At 36.5% G+C, this 22216-nt stretch overlaps 1 protein-coding gene across 4 annotated transcripts in view; it reads right to left on the bottom strand.

Moving 5' to 3' along the window:
* The window catches only part of trps1 (trichorhinophalangeal syndrome I), a 229054-nt gene that overhangs the window by 173985 nt on the left and 32853 nt on the right, over positions 1-22216 (bottom strand). For all 4 annotated transcript variants that reach the window (XM_020934354.2, XM_055157215.1, XM_055157216.1 and 1 more), the window contains one exon: positions 16141-16434. In XM_020934354.2, the coding sequence (XP_020790013.2) occupies positions 16141-16153 (13 nt within the window). In that variant the 5' untranslated portion in view covers positions 16154-16434. The remainder of the gene's footprint in view (positions 1-16140; positions 16435-22216) is intronic.

Below are 22216 nucleotides of genomic sequence, written 5' to 3'. Positions count from 1 at the left end.
AATCCTGTAGGAAGAAGGGCAATAACGTCTTTCCCTTTGATAAAATTCTTTGCTCCGACTTTAAATCTTCGATCTCGGGAATTGTTGCCAACACAGAATGTATGGCTCTTCTCTGATTGGCTGGTGACTGGACTCGCACTTCTGGGGTTTTTGGCGAACTGTCTAGTGTATTCTGATTCCTGACCTAGTCGCTGGAGAGAAATGAAACTAAGCGGAGGCACTAGGTGGTGCCAGGGTGGCTAGTAGTTGACTGTATTATTAGAAGTAATTACTGATAAATTATATATTAAACATATATTATGTATGATATGAATCTTGACATGCATATCATGATATGTATTGTATCGTCAGACTCAAGGCAATGCACAGCCCCACTGCAGAACAGATTAGTATGAATAAAAGCTTCAACATTATGAGACTTTCTCAAACAACTACAACATCTAAATCGTCTTATTACATCAGTTTATCGGTATCTGTGCATCCCTAATATCAAGTGATGGTCCAATAGTGATTTCATCTGATACTTATATCCGGCATTTATCTTTCAGGAGTGAGTTTTCAGATAGTTTGAGGCCTCACATATTGACAATACCTAATTTTGTCATACTCTGTGCTTGCACCAAATCACAAAAGCACATTCCAAGTTGGTGAGTTTTGTAAATCTGACAATCGCAAAGTCCTTCTGATTCTGATTTCAGCCCAGCTGTATTAACACAATAAAGATAATGATATTGCACTAGCTGAAGTAGTGTCTTTTTTTGGAGGGCTTTTTGTTTTCGTAGCTGGCCATACACTGTACATCCACAGTCATATTCTGTTGCACATGTAAATTCCCGTACACACTCAGACCCTGAAGGGGCCCTTTTCCACATCAGGCCATATGGTGCAGACAGGCGCACGGAAACAATTCTCCAAAAACAACACTGGGCGCGCTTAGAAACCTGCTACACACACACACACACGCACACACACATACACACACAGACACACTTAAACCTGCAGAATGAATCGCTGCCTTGTTCAGTGGAGTACTAATGGCAAGCAACCTGCCATTGAGATTAGCACATGCTCTCTCTCTCTCATATACCTCCACACACACACAGGATTCAGAGGTTACTTATTTTCCCCAGGTCTAAAAGTAGTTTTCAATTTAATATTCCTGCAGAGAGAGGACGCCATAAATCTCAGCTTATAAGGAGCCGTGCCTGGTCCACACAGAGCTGCATACACACAACAGCGAGAATGGCAGATCAGAATCACTTTAATATGTTGAAAAGAGGCAAAGCTGAAATAAACAACTCGACAATAAAGAAACAAGACTTTTACACATCATTCTGACACTACTGAAAGTTGGTGTATGTTGCTGGTTACTAAAAACCCAAAGTCACAACAGTAGAGTAAAACTGGAGCTGGAACCAACACACAACGTTATACTTTTTACTCTTTGTTATTATAATATATTGTGATTCATGAGCTACGGTGTCCAAATAATTTCCCTTGTGGGTCAATAAAGTATGTCAGCTTCAATATGTGAAAGCTAGAATATGTTTTGAGTCTCAATATATAAATCGCGTGTGCATTTTCTTTGTGCTAGTGATGATTTTTTTGCTTATTTTTTTTGTAATACTGTCAGTTTAGGGTCAACAAGTAACTTAAGACTGAAGTTCATGTTTTTTTTTTGACAATATTGTACATTTTGAATAGTTTTTGAGAAAATCCTGCTCTAGGTTTTTAATGTCTGAGGCATAAATTTGTTTAAATCTTATATGTTTATATTTTCTTCAATTCAGCTTCATCAATATTTTCTTGTATCTCGTCAGAAATATGATAATTACTCAAAACTGCAGATAAAACATGACTGTACTACAAGATTCTCACCCGTGAAAATAAAGGAAACCACCCAAAAAATTCCGTGTAATCCCTCAATTATCCAGGTAGGAGCCATAGCAAAAGAAATATTTTATTCTGTCAACTGGACTGGTTCTGGTTACTCCAAAAAACATTTCTCTCTCTTTTACTGAATGTTAAGTTGATCAGAGAATTGTGCAATGACGTATCACGATCTATCACTGAAACAATTTTTTCTTTTACCCCTAAAGTTGATAGAGTAATTATAGTAACAGGCCTATTCAAAAACCTGGAACAGAACCTAGAGCTACAAAACACTTTTGACAAAATACTTCTAGTAACAACATACTGTGCTTTTCTCCGCTCCTGTATCACCTCTGGGATGAAGTTTCTGTTCTAGTTTACACATTTTCTTTCGTTGACCCGAGTCGTTTGACAAATATTTCCAGAGGGTCTCAGTCATGGATGAAATACTCAAGTTTGTTTCTTAAGTAAAAGTACAGATACTAGGGGTGTAACAGTGCATGTATCCGAAATGTTAGTGCTGCTTTATTTTTGAAGTTTTGTTTACTGTTTACAGCGAGTTAATTTTTTTATAATATTTCATACATTTGTTGCTTATTTGAGAACATTTTATTTAACTTATTAGTGTTATCAAGCAGTACTTTGCATTTATTTTATTTTCCTGTTTGTATGTTAAAACAAATTGTTGGTTTAATAAAACACAACAAGAAACTTATTTTGCATTTTGTTCCCAAACTGTACAGAAAATTAACCAAACCGTGACTTCAAAACCAAGGTATGTACCGAACAGTGATTTTTGCATACTGTTACACCCCTAATAGATAAGTAAAAGTAAAAGCATCACATGAAAAAATCTACTTAAGTAAAAGTATTAAAGTACCTGTTGAAAAATATACTTAAAGAGTAAAAAGTAAACGCATTTTGCATAGATTTTTAGAACAATTAAAACAGTAAATGCAGTGATTTTGCTTAAGAATTTAGCTGATTTTAGGTGATTGAATTGATTTTTTTAAATTTTTCTAGCTATTTTTGTGTTTTTGGTTTGCCCAAAGTTCCCCAAAGTCAACTGCAGTGAAGTAAAAGTAAGTAAGTAAGTAGAAGTAAAAAGTATCCACTGTAAAATGTACTTAAGTAAAGCGCAGATACCTAAAATGTGTACTTAAGAATTGTACTTTTACTTTTGTACCACCACTGCGGCTTGTTCTCAGTTTTCACAGAGACAAACACGGTGGCGGTCTCACCCTTTGCCTCCCTGCGCGATCGCCATGACAACTGAACCAAACTGAACCAAACTGAACCCAAAGCGGTGAAGCTCAGCTCGCCGCGGACCAAGAACGTGGCACCTGGAGCAAAAAAAAAAAAACAAGGAGCAGGATTTGGAGCTATCTGGGCCCACAGTTCCCCTCCGTGCTCCCTGCCTGTGCTGCTCGCTGCTCGCTTATGTGCGCGCTCTGCTTTGTGTCTGTCTGGAGCTCTGGCAGGTCCACACGCTGGCAGGGGCTGGGGGAGTTGGCTGTTAGCGTTAGCAGCGGAGTTAGCCACGGCGCTGTCAGTTCCCAGCATGCTCGGTCTTTATCAGAGAGTGGCGTGCAGCAGGCCTGGCACTGCCCTATCAGCAACCACCGGAAACACGACTTTGACTCTTCGCACAACGCTGGCTCTGAGAAATCAGTGCAGATTCCAACAAACTGTGGAGGAATTATACATCAACTAGGGCAGGAGATAGTGACAATATTTAATTTAATTTAGTTTTTTTTTTTTTTTTGTAAAAGTCTCAAGAACAACATAACAATTCCTATCATCACATCGTATATTTATTACAAACTTCTGAATCTTTCTTTGGGAGATTACGCTGCAGTTTTTCTGTTTCTTAAATGTTTTTCTCGAATCATTTTGACAGATCTCATATATATTACTTATTTCAATTTTACTTATCTTTCAAAACTCATAAAAACTATTTAAAAGTTGCCATATAAATCTTAAATGTTGTCAAGAACATAAATCTCAAACTTGATTTTGATAAAAGTGCAGCTTTTGGTACCACAATGATTACACAAAAACATTATTATATTACAGAATATTTTTAATAATACTTTACTTTTTGACATAATAATAGTAGATAGTAATAGTAAACAGTAGTAATAGTAGCAGTGGTACAAGTTGCTGAAGTAAAAGTACAGATACTGGAGCAAAAAAATACAACTTAAGTAAAAGTGTCTATTTAAAAATGCACTTAAGGAGTAAAAATTAAAAGTATTTCACACAGTTTTTGTATCTAGTAAAGCCATGTTTGTCTGTGAAAACCAAGAACAAGCTGCAATGCTGGAAGGTAATGAAGTACAAAAGTAAAAGTACAATTCTTAAGTACAAATTTTACAAATTTTAGGTATCTGTTCTTTACTTAAGTACATTTTACTGTGGATACTTTTGTTACTTGTATATTTTTGTTTGCTCAACTATAAACATGTTAAAAATAAACCCCTAAACATTTTTCAGTCGGTCTCAAGTGTTAAAAAATACTTTTACTTTTTAAATGTAGTGAAGTAGAAAGTACAGATACCTCCTCTCAAAGTAAAGTAAAAGTAGAAATAAAAGTAAAAGGTAGAAATTTGAATCTACTTAAGTAAAGTACAGATACCTAAAATGTTTACTTAAGAACAGAACTTTTATTTTGTTAAGTTCCACCACTAAATAGTAGTAGTAATAGTAGTTTGAGTGGTCTTATGCAAGTAGAAATCAAAACTGTTTAAAAAATATCCAAATGTGTTTCTTTTCAGTATCGATTTGTCCAAATGTGTTTTTCGATACCAGTTTTAGTATCAGTTAATGTCTGGGCATTGATTTTTTTTGACAACCGTAATAATATTATATTGCCCGGCGCTATCGTCTAACTGTCTGATGTCGGACAGTTTGTGCCTTCTCTGATTCAAAGAAATTACGAGTGATAAGAAATGGCTGACTGGCTGCACTGTTCCTTTAGCTCAACAGGAGCCTCATTCACGCTGACTTGGCAGAGGCCTCGGTACCTCAGACAGTCTGGGAGAGTGATTTTCCTCACAGACACAGCTGTATGGTTCCCCAGCATATGGATTAAATAAATACAGTCTGTGCTCAGCTTGTTAACACTTGTTCTGTTGGCTACGACTCCAGTGCAGCCAAACTGAATGAAAACACACCCACAGCCCTGCACACCCACTATAATACACTGTTATGGCACACAGCGATGAACCCGGAAGTAGGGACATACAAGAAAGTACAATAGACAGAAAATGTGCTGCTAGACTTGTCACATTAATACTATTTTGAAACATGATAGATAATGATGAGAAACAATAAGAATATTTCCTCAAAAGAACCTAGTAGGACTGGGCACTATGCCAAAAAATGAATCATTTGTTGGATAATCTGGATTTTACATTTTATTTTGTCCAAAACAAATAAAATGGTTTTCAGTATGAGTCTCCTACGCATCAGCAATACAGACTTTTAAGAATTGTTTTAATAATTTAATAACAATGATTCAAACTACATGATTGTACTGATAGATGATAGGGCTGAACAATTGTTTTGGACCAAAAATCTGGATCTCAGACAACGCGATTCTGGGAGTGTCAAAGCCGCGTTTTTTTGCAGTGTTCCTAAAGCCCAATTTTAAGGGTGAAGTTTAGTTCTGCGTCGACTCAGCGCACACTGCCGCTGTCGCCTTGTCGCCGTCATGTTTGATTTATGGATCTACGTCGAGGTTCATGCGCCGCGAAGTAATTCACCACCACAACGCGAAGAGGCGAGGATTTAAACCTGGCGTTCCTGTAAAGTTTAACATGAACCATCTCCAACGCGATAGAAGCACAGAACAGACTCACCATCATCAGCACATCCTATGTCACAGAAAGAACACACATGTTCCACAGAGTCGTGTCATTTAGTCCGACAGAAGCTGGCACAAGGAGTGAGCCTTTTTTTTCAGCGTTTATAGTTTATGCAAAACAGTCACGTGGTTTTAAGTTTTCTTTCTGTAAAAAGCAAACAAATGGTCCAGCGTCAAATTGTCAGTGCAAGACTCTGGTATGATGTAAGTTTATGTGATGTTTGGAAATGTTCGTGTGCACTAAAACTCGATTTGAAAAAAAAAATAAAAAATCGTGGATGAAATCAAAATCGCAATATCTGCCAGAAAAATCACAATTCAATTTTTTCTTAAAATCGTTCAGGCCTGATAGAGGATTTTACTGACTCAGAAACTCTTGATTACTTAAAGCTGCATTGTGTAACTTTTCTGATCAAGGGCCCGTCAAATGTTTTCCTCCATTGACATGCTATGTATTTATTTATGTTATTGCTTTGTCTGGAATGTTTCACAGTGCGGTGTTAAACCTTTTTATCTTCTCAGTCAAAACAGACTAGGTTAAAGGTCAGATCTGTGGAAAGGCGACCCCGCTCACAGTCAGAATGCCTGTTTTTCTAGGTATTTTTGACCACAAGTATTTGAATAAATGTAAGTTTGAGCTGTTTAATGTCACACTGTGGAACCTTCCAGATAGAGCAATGACATTTCCATGGAAACAAGCATGTGGCAGACCCCCAAACAAAAAGTTAAACGTAACACTGAAGACTAAAATTGACTGAATCTCAATCTGAAGGTTTAAGGGTAAAGTTTAGTAGTATTGGCCAAAGTGTCATTAAAATAGCATTAAATTTGTACGTATTTTATAGTGACACACACCAAACTGCAATAGTGTGGTGTAATACAGTAACACGCAGTGGTCTGCTCTCAGTGTGATCAGTTTCTAACCTAATCTGATTAATGGATCTCCAGCCTCCGCCCAGCTGTAAACACAGAAACACAGAAAGAGAGGATGCTGAAACAGGCTCGGTACTTTGCTCCTTTTCGCTGCTGTAATGATCAGATTATGAGTTTTACAGACAAACCAAAGACTGTTTCTCTATCAAACACTTACGAGATGAACAATTATCAAAATATCAGATTCCCCACTTGTGATTTTATGAACCTGGTCCAGACCCAACAGCCAATACTGCTGAGTTTCAAATGACATTACACCATTTTATAGGCCAATCATTTTTAATACAGATGGCTGCAGATAAACTGGATAATGTGGCAATGCTGGATTTTGTAATAGAACTTCAAGTGTTATAGATTTAAGTGCTATAGACGTTTTTTTTGAGTACCACGTAATCGATAGTGAATCTTGTTGCTATTCTGAGACAGTGACATCACCTTCACAATCACCTGTCTCTTGCTTTCTTTTTTGCTCTTTTTTATTATAATATATCGTGATGTGTGAGCTACAGTGTCCAAGTAATTTCCCCTGACGATCGATAAAGTTCGTCTAAGTTTAAACCACCACCGGCCAAATATTTGCTAATTCGTTCAGTTCCCAAATGTGAATAAGTGTTGCTGTAGCGGACCTGAACGAGGCATGGGCGGTTTTATCTGAGCACGTGTGGTACAAATGTCAGATTGATCAGTGATTGATTCTGTGTCCTTTAAACAAGTCCATCCGTCCACACCAACAAAGAACCCATTGATTACAGACATGACAGCTGCTAATGCCTCCTTAATTAATCTTCAGGTACAATATCTTGCAGCTTTCATTTGAATTACTATACATTTTGGACTCGGGATGTAACAATAATTGAAATATTGTGATAACGTATCGTCAAAAGTCTCACAATATAACATTGTGAGCCATCGCAATATGTTGAGTTACAATTGTCTTTGCTTAAATTCATTGTTGTGGAGCAGCAATAGAGGAAACTACATAGACCACGCATGTCCAAACTATGGCCTGTGGGCCAAATGCGGCCCTCAGACAAATTTTTCTTGGCCATCAGGCTTCCAGGTGAATTGGCCCAAATTATATTGCACCAGTTAAAAATGAGCTTTCTACTGCAAGTTTTTTGAAAATCTACTTTGATAAAGCTCATATTTAATATTTAGTCTGTGTTTTTTAGGATCTTAGCATGAATAAAGACTGATGCCTCATTGTAACGTGTTAAACATGCACATATTTCAATTATTCACTGTATTGAGCACCAGTTTACAGCCCTCCATCAGCCCTCTGCTTCATCTGTGTTTAGATATGTGGCCCGAGATGAAAAAAAGTTTGGACACCCCTGACATAGACCATGATGCTTTGCTCTGTTTAAGTGAGGACAACATGAAGAAATAACTGTTACTAAACTCTGACAGAACAGAAAGCAGGCGAAAAGAAAAAGCAGCATATTCACAATTTTGTTAGCCTTCACAAAATATCGCAGTAAATATCGTACCGTGAGATGCATATCGGAAACTGTATCGTACCGAGAGATATGGGTATCGTCACATCTAGGGCTGGGTATCATTAAGAAGTTGCCGATACGAAACATGCCTCGATACATAGGCCACGATTCGACACAATATATTTCAAATTGATGCGATATGGTTCAATAAAAATAATGCTAAATCATCATCATCATCGTGATACTAAAAGTCTTTGTTAATCCTCTTCTTGTGGAGTAGTTAATATGAAACCTAATCTCTAAACAAGCAACAAAACTGTAGCACTGTAACATAATCATTTTGTAAAATACACCAAAAAATACTCTTGGCAACACATTAAACGATATATATATATATGTATATCGATATTTCAATATTTTTGCACACCCCCTAGTTCCATCCCTACCTATCAGAAGAATATGTGACATGATAAATGAGACAGTGGCCGTAAAGCCCCTGCTCTGAAATGCATTGAGGCTGAAATATAAACCTGTCATAGGAAGTATACATGTGTGTCACGCTGTAAAAAGATGAGCTCATCACACAAACAAAGAAGCAGCTGCTGACCCATTTAGTGCAAATAGGCCAACAGGTAACAGGCACATGTTAAAGCATCATATAGCACAGAGTGACGTCTTAGGTTTTACCCAGACTGAGGTGCAAACAGGCCTGTCACACATTTTCAAGCTGCTGGAGTAAATATAGACGATGAATTACAATACTGAAACCAAACCATAATGCAAAATGATCCACAAAAAACGATTCTGAATGCATATGAGCTTAGACTTAAAGTTGATTGATCCACAAGGGAAATTACTTGGACACAGTAGCTCACACAGCACATATTCTAATAACAAAAAGTAATAAAATATATAAATGGTAATAATAAATTCTAAAGAAATAGCAAAAAAATAGCAAGAGACTGGTGTCAAATAAGGCATAATTATAAGGGGTGTGCAAAAATAAATATTGATATATCGTATCGATTAATGTGATGATACAGTATTGATATTATGGGCTGTTGTATCAATATATCGCCATTTTGTTGTTTATTAAGAGGAAGGAAACTCATTTATGCAACACACGTTGACATGTTTTCAATGTTTTGATGATTAAAGTGTTTTTTTTTCATATGAACTTTGCACAAGAAGTGGTTTAACAAAGACTTTTAGTGTCACAGCCATGATTTAGCCTTTATTTTTTATTGAACCATATCGAATCGCTTTGAAATATATCGTATTGAATCGAAAGTGCACTGTATCAAGATATGTATTGTATCGTGGCCTATGTATCGAGATATGTATCGGCAACTTCTTAATGATATCCAGCCCTAATAATTATATAAGTGTATATGTACAAGTAAAAATAAAATAGAAAATAAGTAATAAAAAAATTCTCAGCCATACACAAGAGGCTGTAAGGAAAAACAGTGCAAAGATGATATGATGATTGACAGGACATAGTATTATCTGTTACATAAGGGTAAGTTGCTGTACAGTTGTAGGGAGTATTATCTGTTACATAAGGGTGAGTTGCTGTACAGTTGTAGGGAGTATTATCTGTTACATAAGGGTGAGTGATTGTACAGTTGCATGTTTTGAATGTTGTCCTGTATTTTTCAGCTGTATAAATAGATAGCAGATAATTTGTTTGTCTTTTTGTTTGATTTTAGTTAATAATTCAACCTTTGATGAATCTGATCATATTGCAGAAAAAATAACCAAAACTTCCCACTATAACAAAGAAAAAGTACTCAAGATAAATATTGAGCTTTTTAAAATATTAATAAAGATTTGAAGTGGTGCTCGTGATGCAGAACAGGGCCATGCCACGAAAAAAGCAGTTTTTGTTCCCCTCCTACGGATTGAACACAATTTTTCATTCAGTTTTTTATTTTTATTATTGAAAAAAAGACTTTTAAACTCTCATTTATAATTAAAACTAGTGTTTTTCTTTTTTAGCTTCAGAAGTATGACTGGACTGACAAAATTTTGATCTTGATTAAAATTTGATTAATAACACAGCTCTGATTAAAAGTAATACCTGCCTTTCCTCTGGATCTGTTCCTCCTATTTTCCTATTTTCCCATTTTTACTTTTTTACATAATTTGCATATTTGGTGAAATCTGATTTGCAGATCCATCTGTCTCTGCACTATTTGGAATTACTTTGTCCAGTACTTTTATTTGAATACTGTTTACATGGACGTGGGCTTGTAAAAAAGGCTTTAACTTTCCCAGTGGCTCATATGACGCAATTACATCATGTTGTTGTCATGTTTAGCAGAGGAGACAGGTGGGAGGAGTCAGGTGGGAGGGGCCAAGTGGGAGAAGCCAGGTGGGAGGGGCCAACAGGTGTAATAACGTATGGAACACATGGTTTTACTGAGCCAGATATACATAATCATTAGGGATGTAACAATAACCAAAATATCATGATATCGTATCGTCAAAAGTCTCACAATAATATCGTGGGCTGTCACAATATATCGAATTACAAGCTCCTTTGTTTAAATGCTTTGTTTTATAGTAGCAATAGCCAGTAAACATAGGGAACTACATATCCCATGATGCATTTCAGTGCAAACAACATGAAGAAATGTGTTTTTTTACTGGAATTCTTAGGATTATGACAGTAATAATTCGTCAAGGTATTCTAAAAGCAAAAAAGTATCCTATCTACAATTATATCAGCCTCTCCAAAATATCGCAATAAATATCGTAACGTGAGATACATATGGTGAAAATATTGTATCAAGAGATTTGGATATCGTTACATCCCTAATAATCATACATATGGGAATGAGTACATTGCTTTGTGCTATGTGTAAAGTGAAATTATATATTAAAGGTGCATTGTGGAACTTTTCTGGTGGAGGATTCGTCAAATGCTTTTCTTCATGGAGATGTTGCTTTGTCTGGAATGTTTCACAGTATGGCATTAAACCTTTCTATCTTCATGGAAACCAAGTTACAGGTCAGATCTGTGGAGAGGTGACCCCGTTCACAGTTTTCTAGGTATTTTTGAGCTAAAAAATGACCAATAATTTAATAAATGTAAGGTAGAACTGTTTAATGTCGTACTGTGGAATCTTCCAAGCAGAGCAACAGCATCTTCTTAGAAATGACAAGGTGAACCGAAAAGTTACATAGTGCATATGGCTCCCTCTAATCATTTACATCATAGTGGAGTTTGCAGGAAACAGATAAAGGGATGCAACAATCTGATACTGGCATTGAATTTGGCGGCGATATTGAAGAAAAAAAAGCTGGATCAGATATCGGTTTCCAAATATCGGTTCAGCCAATATCCTGTTGGACACAAAAACTGATGTAGTTGGCTCAGAAAGTCTCATAATGTTTGAATTTTTAGTTATACAAAGGTGTTCTGGAGTTGGTTTAGAGATAAATAACAGCTACATAAAACATTTGGCTCAGTTTTGTCTTATTTATATTTTTTATTTTAGTTTTAAGGAAATAAATGCAGTTTTCAGTCTCTGCTATGGTATCAGGAATTGGCTGATCTTTAATGTCATAGTATCGGAATTGGATGGATAGATAGATAGACAGATAGATCAAATAAATAAAGGGAGTATCTATAACAACAAGAAAAAACTGAGCCCAGATTAGTATAAAACTACGTCACACACAGGCCTAATCTCATTGCATCTCCACGACTCCTCCCAAGCCTGTCTGAACCGTCTCCACTTCATATTCCCAGGAACCAAAAAAAAACCTCCAAAATTTGCCAAATCTGACTGAAACCGTCAGATCAAAGCCCCCCGCCGACCACAACATGCACTCAGTCGGAGGCGCGTGGATGGAGCTCTGGAGCACGCAAATATACAGGAGGAGACGGTTAGGGCTACATCGACCACAGCTAAAAGCATCAGGCAGCTCAAAGCAATCTGAGGAACATGAGTGAGCAAACCCGTGCACCGCATAATTAGAACCATGCACAAACAGACACTAAAGGACTTTTACAGGGGCCCCTGATGGGCTTCAGCAGTGACAGTCAGTGTACAGCTTTATGTCTCTGCACTGTGAGCTATTGATATCATTGTGTGTGGTGTTTAGGGATGCACCGATCCAGCTCTGTCACTTCTGATACTGATACTCGATGACTTTAAGTATTTGCCAAAATCTGATATTAATAAGAACAGAAAATGATACTTATTTACTTAAAACACTTTTAACTTAGTACACAAAAGATTCAACTGTGTTGTGCAACTGCTATTTATCCTTCAAATAACTACTGAACTAGCCTGATTTATCAGCCGGTTTCACTTTGTGGAAACTGTCTGACCACGCAACATTAGGATTCGTTCGCTCAACGGTAGGCAGGTACGTTTTTATTTAACCAATCGCTGCTATTTGGTCGTAACTTATGTAATGTGCCGTTAACGGGGCTAACCGGTATATTAAGCTTTTCCCAAATCCATAGGAAGAAGGGCAATAACGTCTTTCCCCTTGATAAAATTCACTAAACATTCTCTTTGTTCCGGCTCGAAATCCTCGATCTCAGGAATCGTCGCCAACACAGAATGTATGACTCTTCTCTGCCTGGACTCGCACTTTCGGGGTTCTTGCAAACCATCTAGTGTATTCCAATTCCTGACCTAATTGTTGGAGAGAAATTAAATTTGAGTGGAGGCACTAGGTGGCGCCAGCCTGGCTACCACAGAACAGCTTCATATGAATAAAAATCCAAACATAAATCAGCCTGTACATAAATAATGATTATGCTCAGTTAAAGGCCCAATGTGGATATCGACGTTGATATTTAATACCAGTATCGGTATCGGTTAGGGATGTAAGGATATCCAAATCTCTCAAGATACGATATTAGCACGATATGCCTCTCATGGTATATAATATAATTATTGCGATATTTTGCAGGGGTTAATAGGATTGTGCATATGCAATTTTTTTCTTTATAAATACCTCGACCAGTCTTCAATGTAAATCATTACTGACATACTAAGACTTAAAAGTGCTTAATAACAGTTATTTTTATTATGTAGTAAAGTATGTAAAGGATCATGGCCTGCGCAGTTCCCTCTTTTTTAATACTTTCAAGTGAAAAACCTTGGAATGCGATATATTGTGATGGACCATGATATTATTGTGAGAGTTCTGACGATAAGATATTACAGTATTTCGGTTACTGTTACATCTCGAGTATTGATGCATCCTTAGTTCTGTTATTATACTGTTTAAGCCAATGTACCATAAATCATATATTGACCCCTCGTGGCTCGGTTTGTTGGCCAGGTGGTGGTTAGGTCACAATCTGCAGGGTAATCAGGCGAGGAAAGTACAATTCCTGGATTTGACACTGAATGTCTCTTTCCGCTCTTCACCCCATTTGATATTGTAGTGGCCTATAAAATATCATACCATATTATTTCAATTAGGCCTGTTATGATAATTACTATATTGACTAAGAGGGGACAGTATATTTTGAGGCTCAGTATTTATTGTGTGTAGATTTTCTTTGGAATAGTGGTGAGATTGTTTGCCATTTGTATGTAATAAGGTAAGATGTGGACTGTAAAGGGTAGAATAAATAATTTATGTGAAATACATCGTGACAGGCCTAATTTCAAAGTGAAACATGCGGTAGTATCCACGTCATGCAAGTTTTAAGGTTCATAAATGGAAAATAATTGTTCAGTTATAAATTCGTCTTCTCCTTCCACAGCGAGAGTGAAATGGGTGAATATTTCTGATGCAAAAATGCTTTGGGGCAAGTATTTTGATCATAAAAATGAAAAAAATGTTTATTTTGAGAATGAAAACCACAGTTTGGATTTGTTGAGTGAATTGTTTTTCAAAAGTGGTTTTGATTTGAAAAATGTGCTAAAGCAATTGACTAAAATTGCAAACAGAATAAAAAAGGAGCAAAAATAATCCCAGAGGTTTGTCTGACAGGATCATTTCCCAAACATTTCTGAGATATTTATCAAACTTAAACCTGCCGCACAAAAGAAAGTCAGTGAGCAGAAGTGTCACTTTAAAGCCTTAAAGAATGACATTGAAAATGAAAGCGGAAATGTCCCGCTCCTGAAACAATGACTTTTTTTTTCTTCAAGTGGTTTAAAAGTGGTCTGTGTGAAAAGTGCCGAGCCAGCAAGATAAAACATGCAGTGAGCTGTGACAAAGAAAGAGGAAACCACGAAATACTGCAACAGAAGGCACAGGAGGGGAAGGCACACGGGATTTGTCATGTACACTTGATGACACAGGTGAAAAAGTCAGATCAGAACTTTACACTAATTAAGTACTTCTACTTCTCCAGTAATCACAGAAGAACAGTGTGCAATAATCAGTGGGGAATGAAATACTTAATTGTGTTACTTAAGTAAAAATACACATACAAGGGCAAAAGATTACTCAAGTAAAAGTAAAAGTATCACATGAAAAAATCTACTGAAATACTTGTTTAAAAATCTACTTTAAGAGCAAAACATAAAACTATTTTGCAGCATTTTTTTTTTGAACAATTAAAGCATCAAATGTAAAGATTATGATAAAGAAGTGGGCCAGATTTTACGTGATTCAAATGATTTCTTATTTTTTTCTAGTTGTTTTTGTGTATTTGGTTTGCTCAAAGTTGAGACGTTTACTCAAATTAAATGTGCTAAAAGTAAGTGTCTGTAATTTCAGAAGGTCTCAAACCACAAAAGGAAAAACTACTTTGTACTTCTTACTCAGATCTAAAATGTAGTGGCGTAAAAAGTACAGATACCTGCTCTCAAATGTTATGAAGTAAAAATAAAAAGTATCCACTGCAAAATGTACTTACCTAAAAATTGCATTAAGTATTATACTTTTACTTTTGTACTTTTCTGCTTCCATCACTGGCAATAATGTGCTACAATACACCTTTGAAACTTTCTGTAATGCTAAAACTAAAAGAAACACTGCAAATATTGATGGGATAGAATAGATTGTCTTTGCAAAATCAACAAACTTCACTATTGAACTTTTATTGTCAGGCCCGACCACAAACCACCACAGTATCTGCTTCCTCTACAACCTCAGGCATATGTCTATGCAAGAACTGAAGGTGTGTGCACGTAATGGGCTCTTCTGCAAATTTAAACCTACGCCAATGTTTGATTCTAAGATATATCTTGTTTTTTTTTTATGTAGGGATTCATATTTCTGCTATTTTTATTATTTTATCAATATTTCAGTCAGTTATTTTTAGTAGTCAGCGATTATTATTTTTTTGTAATGATTATAACCATTCATTGTTTGAGCCCTGTAACATACAAACAAACCTGAAAATTATTATAAAAGTAGAGCTAGAAGCAAAGATCAGATGGCCGATATATCAGGTCAGTGTTTGCATTTTTAACGTATCAGCTGTCGACCTTAAAGTGCGTCTGACAGGTTGGACGGATTTTACTAAACGCAGTGAAGATCTTTTTATATAAGATTGCTGCGAAAACATTCACACCTGATTTTCAAACATGTTTTTCGAGTTTTCTTCCTTCCAATTGCCTCTTGATTTGTGTAAAACTGTAATTTATGTAGTTATAATCCCACCAAATTAAGTCAAATCAGAAAGTCATAAAAATCTGTCATGTGCACTTTAAATCTCCATCACCGGCTCATATTTAGTGTTGGCCAAAGAATACACACAAAGCTTTATTTTAACATTTAACTGCGCAAAACGTGGACATACGGCCGTCTTGAAGGTTTGTGGTAAAAAGGGATTGTAGCTGAATTTGTCGTGAATTGAAATTATGTAATAAAAATAGTAAAATAACACAAATCTGCTTTATGTATCGACCCAAAAAAAAGTCAAAAAATAGATAAAAATAAAAATCTGCCCTAAAAACATTGGCAGAGTTTATCAGAAATGAGTTGCTCTAGATTCTAATCAGTTTGTAGCAGAAATATATGTACATTAAAAAAAAAAACATATCAGTTGATCTCTAATTAAAGAGTGCTTGATTCTGAGTAGTATCTTCTTACCTCTAGCATTCATGAGGTTATCAGCACATAGTGGACACCCTCAGATGTTTGTCTCAGCTCTTGTTAACGCTCCTCCTCGCCACTCCGCAGCTCCGCCCTCCTCTCGCTAAAACCAAAGCTCTGCCCGCGCGTCCGCCGTTATCCCTTCATTTTCTTCACCGGCTGCACGTGTAACTCCAAGGGCTCGGGCTCGGTCAGAAATCTCTCTTCCGTTCACTTTCGTACATCCGCAAAGATACCGTGAACCTCTCTGCTCATCTCATCCGGCGTTCCTCCGACCATTGGCAAAGGCACCTGAAAGAAATTACAGACAAATTACATTAGAGATTCTTCAACGTTTACTGCTTTTCCAATTCAAGACAGATTTCAAAAGGCTAAATATCGCATTTTCGGGAACCAATTTGAACCCAGACGTCTGAATTGAGTTGCTGATCAAAGCTGTGCAATATGCAATAATATTTAGTGCCCTGCAGAGACCAGCGCGGGTCAACTTTGGTAATAGCCCCAATTTTGTTTTATCGCTCAAGCTGTCAGAGGACAACGCTTTCCACATGTGAAGACTGTGTTAGCGGGCCTAATATACACAACACTCCTATACATACAAACCCTGTTATGTAAAGGGTAGGACCTTGTGTGGAAAAATAAATACAAAACTGTTTATTAAGACTATTCTTAAAGGTCCTATATTACGCAAAATTGACTCTTGTGAGTATTAAGACATGTTATAATTCTGTTACTTTGTCAATAACATACCTGAGTCGTGTTTTGTTTCATTCACACACGTTTGAGTAATTCTTTATAATTACCTTCTTTATTGGACTATAAAGTGCACCCTTTAATTTTCTTAAAAATCGACAGTGCGCCTTATAACCCGATGCCACTTATGTATTAATTCTGGTTGTGCTTACTGACCTCAAACTGACTTTATGTGGTACACGGCGCTCAAAAATCTGTCAAAGTGTTTTACTACGACTTTGGTAAACTAAAAAGCTGCAGCGCTTGATGGACTATCAGTCTCGTGTCGTCTGAGTTTTCACGAAGACCGGAATCATCACTGAACAGCGAAGAGACTGACTCGGATAATGATAATCGCCCAATAAAGTTTGACTTATCTGACTGTTTTGTTTTCCTTAATTCGCCTTTTAATCCTGTGCGCCTTACGTAAGAAAACAGATGAGAGAATTCAACGTTATGAATATTGCACCTTTTAATCCGATGCGCCTTATGTATTAATCCTGGTTGTGCTTACTGACCTCAGACTGATTTTATGTGGTACACGGCGCTCAAAAATCTGTCAAAATATTTCAGTATGAATTTGGTAAGATACGAAGCCACACCGCTTCATGGACTCATCCGAGCTTTCACGAAGGCCAGAATCACCACTGAATGACGAGAGGGATGCCGAAATTGCTCAATTAAATAAAGTTTGACTTATCGGCTTTGTTTCGCCAGATACGCCTTATAATCCAGTGCGCCTTATGTAAGAAAACAGATGAGAGCATTCAACGTTAGTGATACTGCATCTTATAATCCGGTGCACCTTACGTATTAATTCTGGTTGTGCTTACTGACCTCGAACTGATTTTATGTGGTACACGGCGCTCAAAAATCTGTCCAAATGTTTTAGTATGATTTCGATAAGCTACGAAGCCGCACCGCTTGAAGGACTATCACTCTCAAGTATCGTCCGAGCTTTCACAAATGCCAGAATCATCACTGAATGACGAGAGGGACGCCGAAAACGCCCAATAAAATAACGTTTGTCTTATCTGACTGTTTTGTTTTGCTTAATACACCTTATAATCCAGTGTGTAAGAAAATAGACGAGTGAGTTCAACACACTGATATTGCGCCTTATAGTCTGTAAAATACGGTAGTCTGTTTAAGTTCAAAATACTCTGGTCCACCTTGTGATGTCATGAAGCATTAGTTTGCAAGTTAACAGCTACAGTTTACCTTTTGTTTAAGTAGAAACTGGCAATTCAATATGTATTATAATGATTCTGTTGAAGTTGTATGTTTAAAAACACAGTGGAGCACTTCCTGTATTACCATGCGACATCACAATGTGGGACAGTGTTTTCTGTTTGAGAAGAACTCAAGTTTAAGAAGAAATGTGCAGGGTTTGTGTGTTAAACGTGTGAATGAAACAAAACACAACTCCAGGTATGATTTTGATGAAGAAACAACAGAACATAGATCATAAAATATTGCGATACAGCCCCTTTAAACTCTTCCTGTTTGAATAGTGATAACTGCTTTATTATAAACATCTCAATCAAAGCTGGTTTTATTCTCTCTGTGGTTCAAACCGCTGGTAATCTCAATGACTTGATTCAGTAATTCCATTCTTACGTATCAGCTCCACCATTGCCTTCGGTTCCCCCTTTTGTTGCCCCAACCACAAACTCACTCCACCCAATGTCTGCGCAGCGCCACCCCCTCGTCCGGCCATCCCTCTCGCCTTCTTCTCCTCTTTCTGCTTATTCCATCCATCTTTGCCCTCTTACCGCAAATCTAAATCTGAGTCTGTATTTAGATGAAGCCAATTTCCTCAGGTCACTTGCACTGGTCTGGGCGTGTGCACAGAGCATGTCTAATAGGTGTCTGTGGACATCATTACTAGAAAAGTAAAAAAAAAAAAAAAAAAAAGTATTCTGTTTAGTTACATCAAATGGTATCAAGGTTATTCGCAGATGTTTGAACTCTTTGACTCGACTTTTCTAAACTTCATATTTGGAATAGTCTCAGTTTGGAGAAACACACAAGCAATGCCGTACTTTGTTTCCACGGTTGCTATGGTAATTGCTAATCTGAGTGCCATGGATGATCTTTTTAAGGATAATATTCCTCGTTATGATACGCAACAAGAGGTGTATTCTGGCGTTTTAATGTTCCAAACTAGTCCTTCCGTAGCACCACATTTTTAACTAGAAGTACCTCCCGATAAACTCGTCTCTTTCCTTAGAATTTTTTTATGTGTTTTTTACAAATGCAGGTTTGTTTTACCTGAAAATGTGAAACACTTGGAGCATTTTATCCTATTCCCAAGAATCCAACTAACTAAAAACTAACTATAAATAGTCTGTGTAATTCCCAGTAGTATGATTAAAGGTCCTGTGTTACACAAAATTGACTCTTGTGAGCTTTTAACCATCTTATAATGTTGTTACCTCCTCAAAAACAAACCTGGAGTTGTGTTTTGTTTCATTCACACATGTTTGAGTAAACCTTTATTCTTAGTTTGCCTACATGTCCTAAGCTCAAATTGTTTTCTTCCACTTTGTGATGTAATGAAGCGTAGTTTTCAAGTTAACTGCTGCTTTTTTTTTTTTTACTTTAGTTTACTAGAGATTGGCAATTCCAGGGCTGAAATGATCCAAAAGAAGAGTGTGTGGAGTTTAAAAACGCAGTGGAGCACTTCCTGTATTACCACATGACATCACAAGGTGGAACAACAACAACAAAAAAACTTGAAAAAGAAACAAAACACAACTCCAGGTATGTTTGTGACGAGGAAACAACATTATAAGATGGTTAAAATCTCACAAGAGTCAATTTTGGGTAATACAGGACCTTTGACCATCCTACTCTGAATTACATCAACTATTTAGAGAAAATCTGAAAATAGAGTAATATGGGTCCTTTAATAGTAGTAATAGTTGTACATTTGTAATATATAATTGAAGTGGAGGAGTATGAAGGAGGATGATGTTTTCTCTGGCATCTCTAAACCCAAAACCGGGAAAGCTGAGACAAAAATAAAACCAACCAGATTAGTTAAAACTCAATGTGTACGATTTGCAGTGGTGGATGAAGTACTCAGTTTTGTTACTTAAGTAAAAGTAAAGATACAGAGACAAAAAGTTACTCAAGTAAAAGTATTAAATGAAAAAATCTACTTAAAGCATTAAAGTGTCTGTGAGTAAAAAGGAAAAGTATTTTGCAGAGATTATTAGAACAATTAAATGATTTTGATAAAGAATTTTGCTGATTTTAAGTGATTCAGTTGATTTCTTAATTTTTTTAGCTGTTTTTGTTCAGACAGACACTCAAATTTAATGTGCTAAAACGAAGTCTCTCATTTCAGCAGGTCACAAACGAAAAGAAAAACACTTTTTACTTTTTAGTCCAGATCTAAAATGTAGTGGAGTAGAAAGTACAGAAACATGCTCTCAAATGTAGTGAAGTAAAAGTAAAAAGTTTACAGTCACTGTAAAATGTGCTTAAGGAAAGTACAGATACCTCAAATTTGTACTTAAGTCTTGTGCTTTTACTTTTGTACTTTGTAACCTTCCACTACTGACGATTTGGGATTAAAGAGGTGCATTTGTCCCAGGATAACTTCCTTGAATCCAACTGACACACTGTTACGCAGCGTCTATTTAAGGCTCATATCTCCACACAGAGCAAGAGGGAAGCCATTATTTTCCCCCGGGCCATAAAATCTACACAGTCAAATTACCAGACTCACACTTGCACCTAGTTGCTGTAAGATTGATCGCACAATAAAACGCTGTCATAGAAGCTGACAAAGCTGAACAAAGAAACGGCAAAAACTGGAAGCTGGTTTGTTCATTAGCGAAAGAGAGTTTCTTTTTAAAAACTAAACTGACTCAGTAACGGCTCCGATGATTCAATGACTTAAAGGTGCACTGTGAAACTTTTTGGTTAGGGGTCTGTCACCTGCTTGTTTCTATGGATACGTCATTGCTCATTGCTTAGAATGTTCCACAGTGTGACATTAAACAGCTCTACCTTACATTTCTTCAATTACAAGTGGTTTTATGGCTCAAAAACACTGTGAGTGGGGTCGCCTCTCCACAGATCTGACCTGTAACTTGGTCTTGGTCTAGTTTAATCTCCATGAAGATAAAAAGGTGTAATGCCATACTGTGCAACATTCCAGACAAAGTAATAACATCTACACAAAGAAAAGCATTTGACAAACCCTCCACCAGAAAAGTTACACAATGCACCTTTAAACAGTGTCTTTAGTGATTCTCAAACGGTAGAAAGAAAAATATTGCATAAACTTACATGGTGCTTTGAAATATTTTGTGATTCTTAGGTACTAATTTGAGTCTGATTCAAAATTCTGTCTGAAATTATGCCAAAATTTCTGTTTTGATTTTGGTACTAACACAAAGGCTCAGAACTCATTTTGATTGCACTTTTTTTTATTTTTAAGTTTTATTTTTAGACAGTATCATAATTTTATCAAAAATAATACTCATTTATTTCAAATTAAAGGTGCATTGCGTAACTTTTCTAGTGGACGGTCTGTAATTGTAATGCTTTTCTCCATGGAAATGTCATTGCTTTGTCTGGAATGTTTCACAGTATGGCATTAAACCTTTCTATCACCATGGAGACTAAACCAGGCCAAGTTATAATGAGCATAGAAACAGGAAGGTGATGAACCCCAATCGAAATGTTACACAATGCACCTTTAAAGAGTGTCTTTAGTGATTCTCAAACTGTAGAAAGACTGCATAGACTTTGCTTTGTAATATTTTGTCGTTCTTAGGTATTTGTTTGTTAAAAACTAAACTAAAATTTCAGTTTTTAGTTTTTAGTACTAATGCAAAGGCTCAGAACAAATTTTGACTGCACTTTTTTTTTTTTTAAGTCTCATTTATTTCATATTAAAGGCATATTGTGTAACTTTTCTGGTGGAGGGTCTGTCAAATGCTTTTCTCCATGGAAATGTCATTGCTTTGTCTGGAATGTTTCACAGTATGGCATTAAACCTTTCTATCGTCATGGAAACCAAAACAAGCCAAGTTATAGGGAGCATAACAACAGGAAGATGACAAACCCCGATCGAAATGTTACACAATGCCCCTTTAAACAGTGTCTTTAGTGATTCTCAAACTGTAGAAAGACTGCGTAGACTTTGCTTTGTAATATTTTGTGTTTCTTAGGTTCTTGTTTGAATCTGATTCAGTCCTGTTTTTTAAATTAAACTAAAATTTCCCTTTTGGTTTTATTTTAACTTGTTATATGTACAAGTTAATGTACAAGTCTAACTTTTCGGGTGGATGGTATGTGATTGTAAGGCTTTTCTCCATGG

Source organism: Boleophthalmus pectinirostris, unplaced genomic scaffold (assembly GCF_026225935.1).
Source record: "Boleophthalmus pectinirostris isolate CB_2022bp ecotype Guang Dong unplaced genomic scaffold, ASM2622593v1 HiC_scaffold_21, whole genome shotgun sequence".
Taxonomy (NCBI): domain Eukaryota; kingdom Metazoa; phylum Chordata; class Actinopteri; order Gobiiformes; family Gobiidae; genus Boleophthalmus; species Boleophthalmus pectinirostris.
The sequence above is the reverse complement of the archived record's forward strand: the minus strand, read 5'-3'. Positions and strand labels throughout refer to the sequence as shown.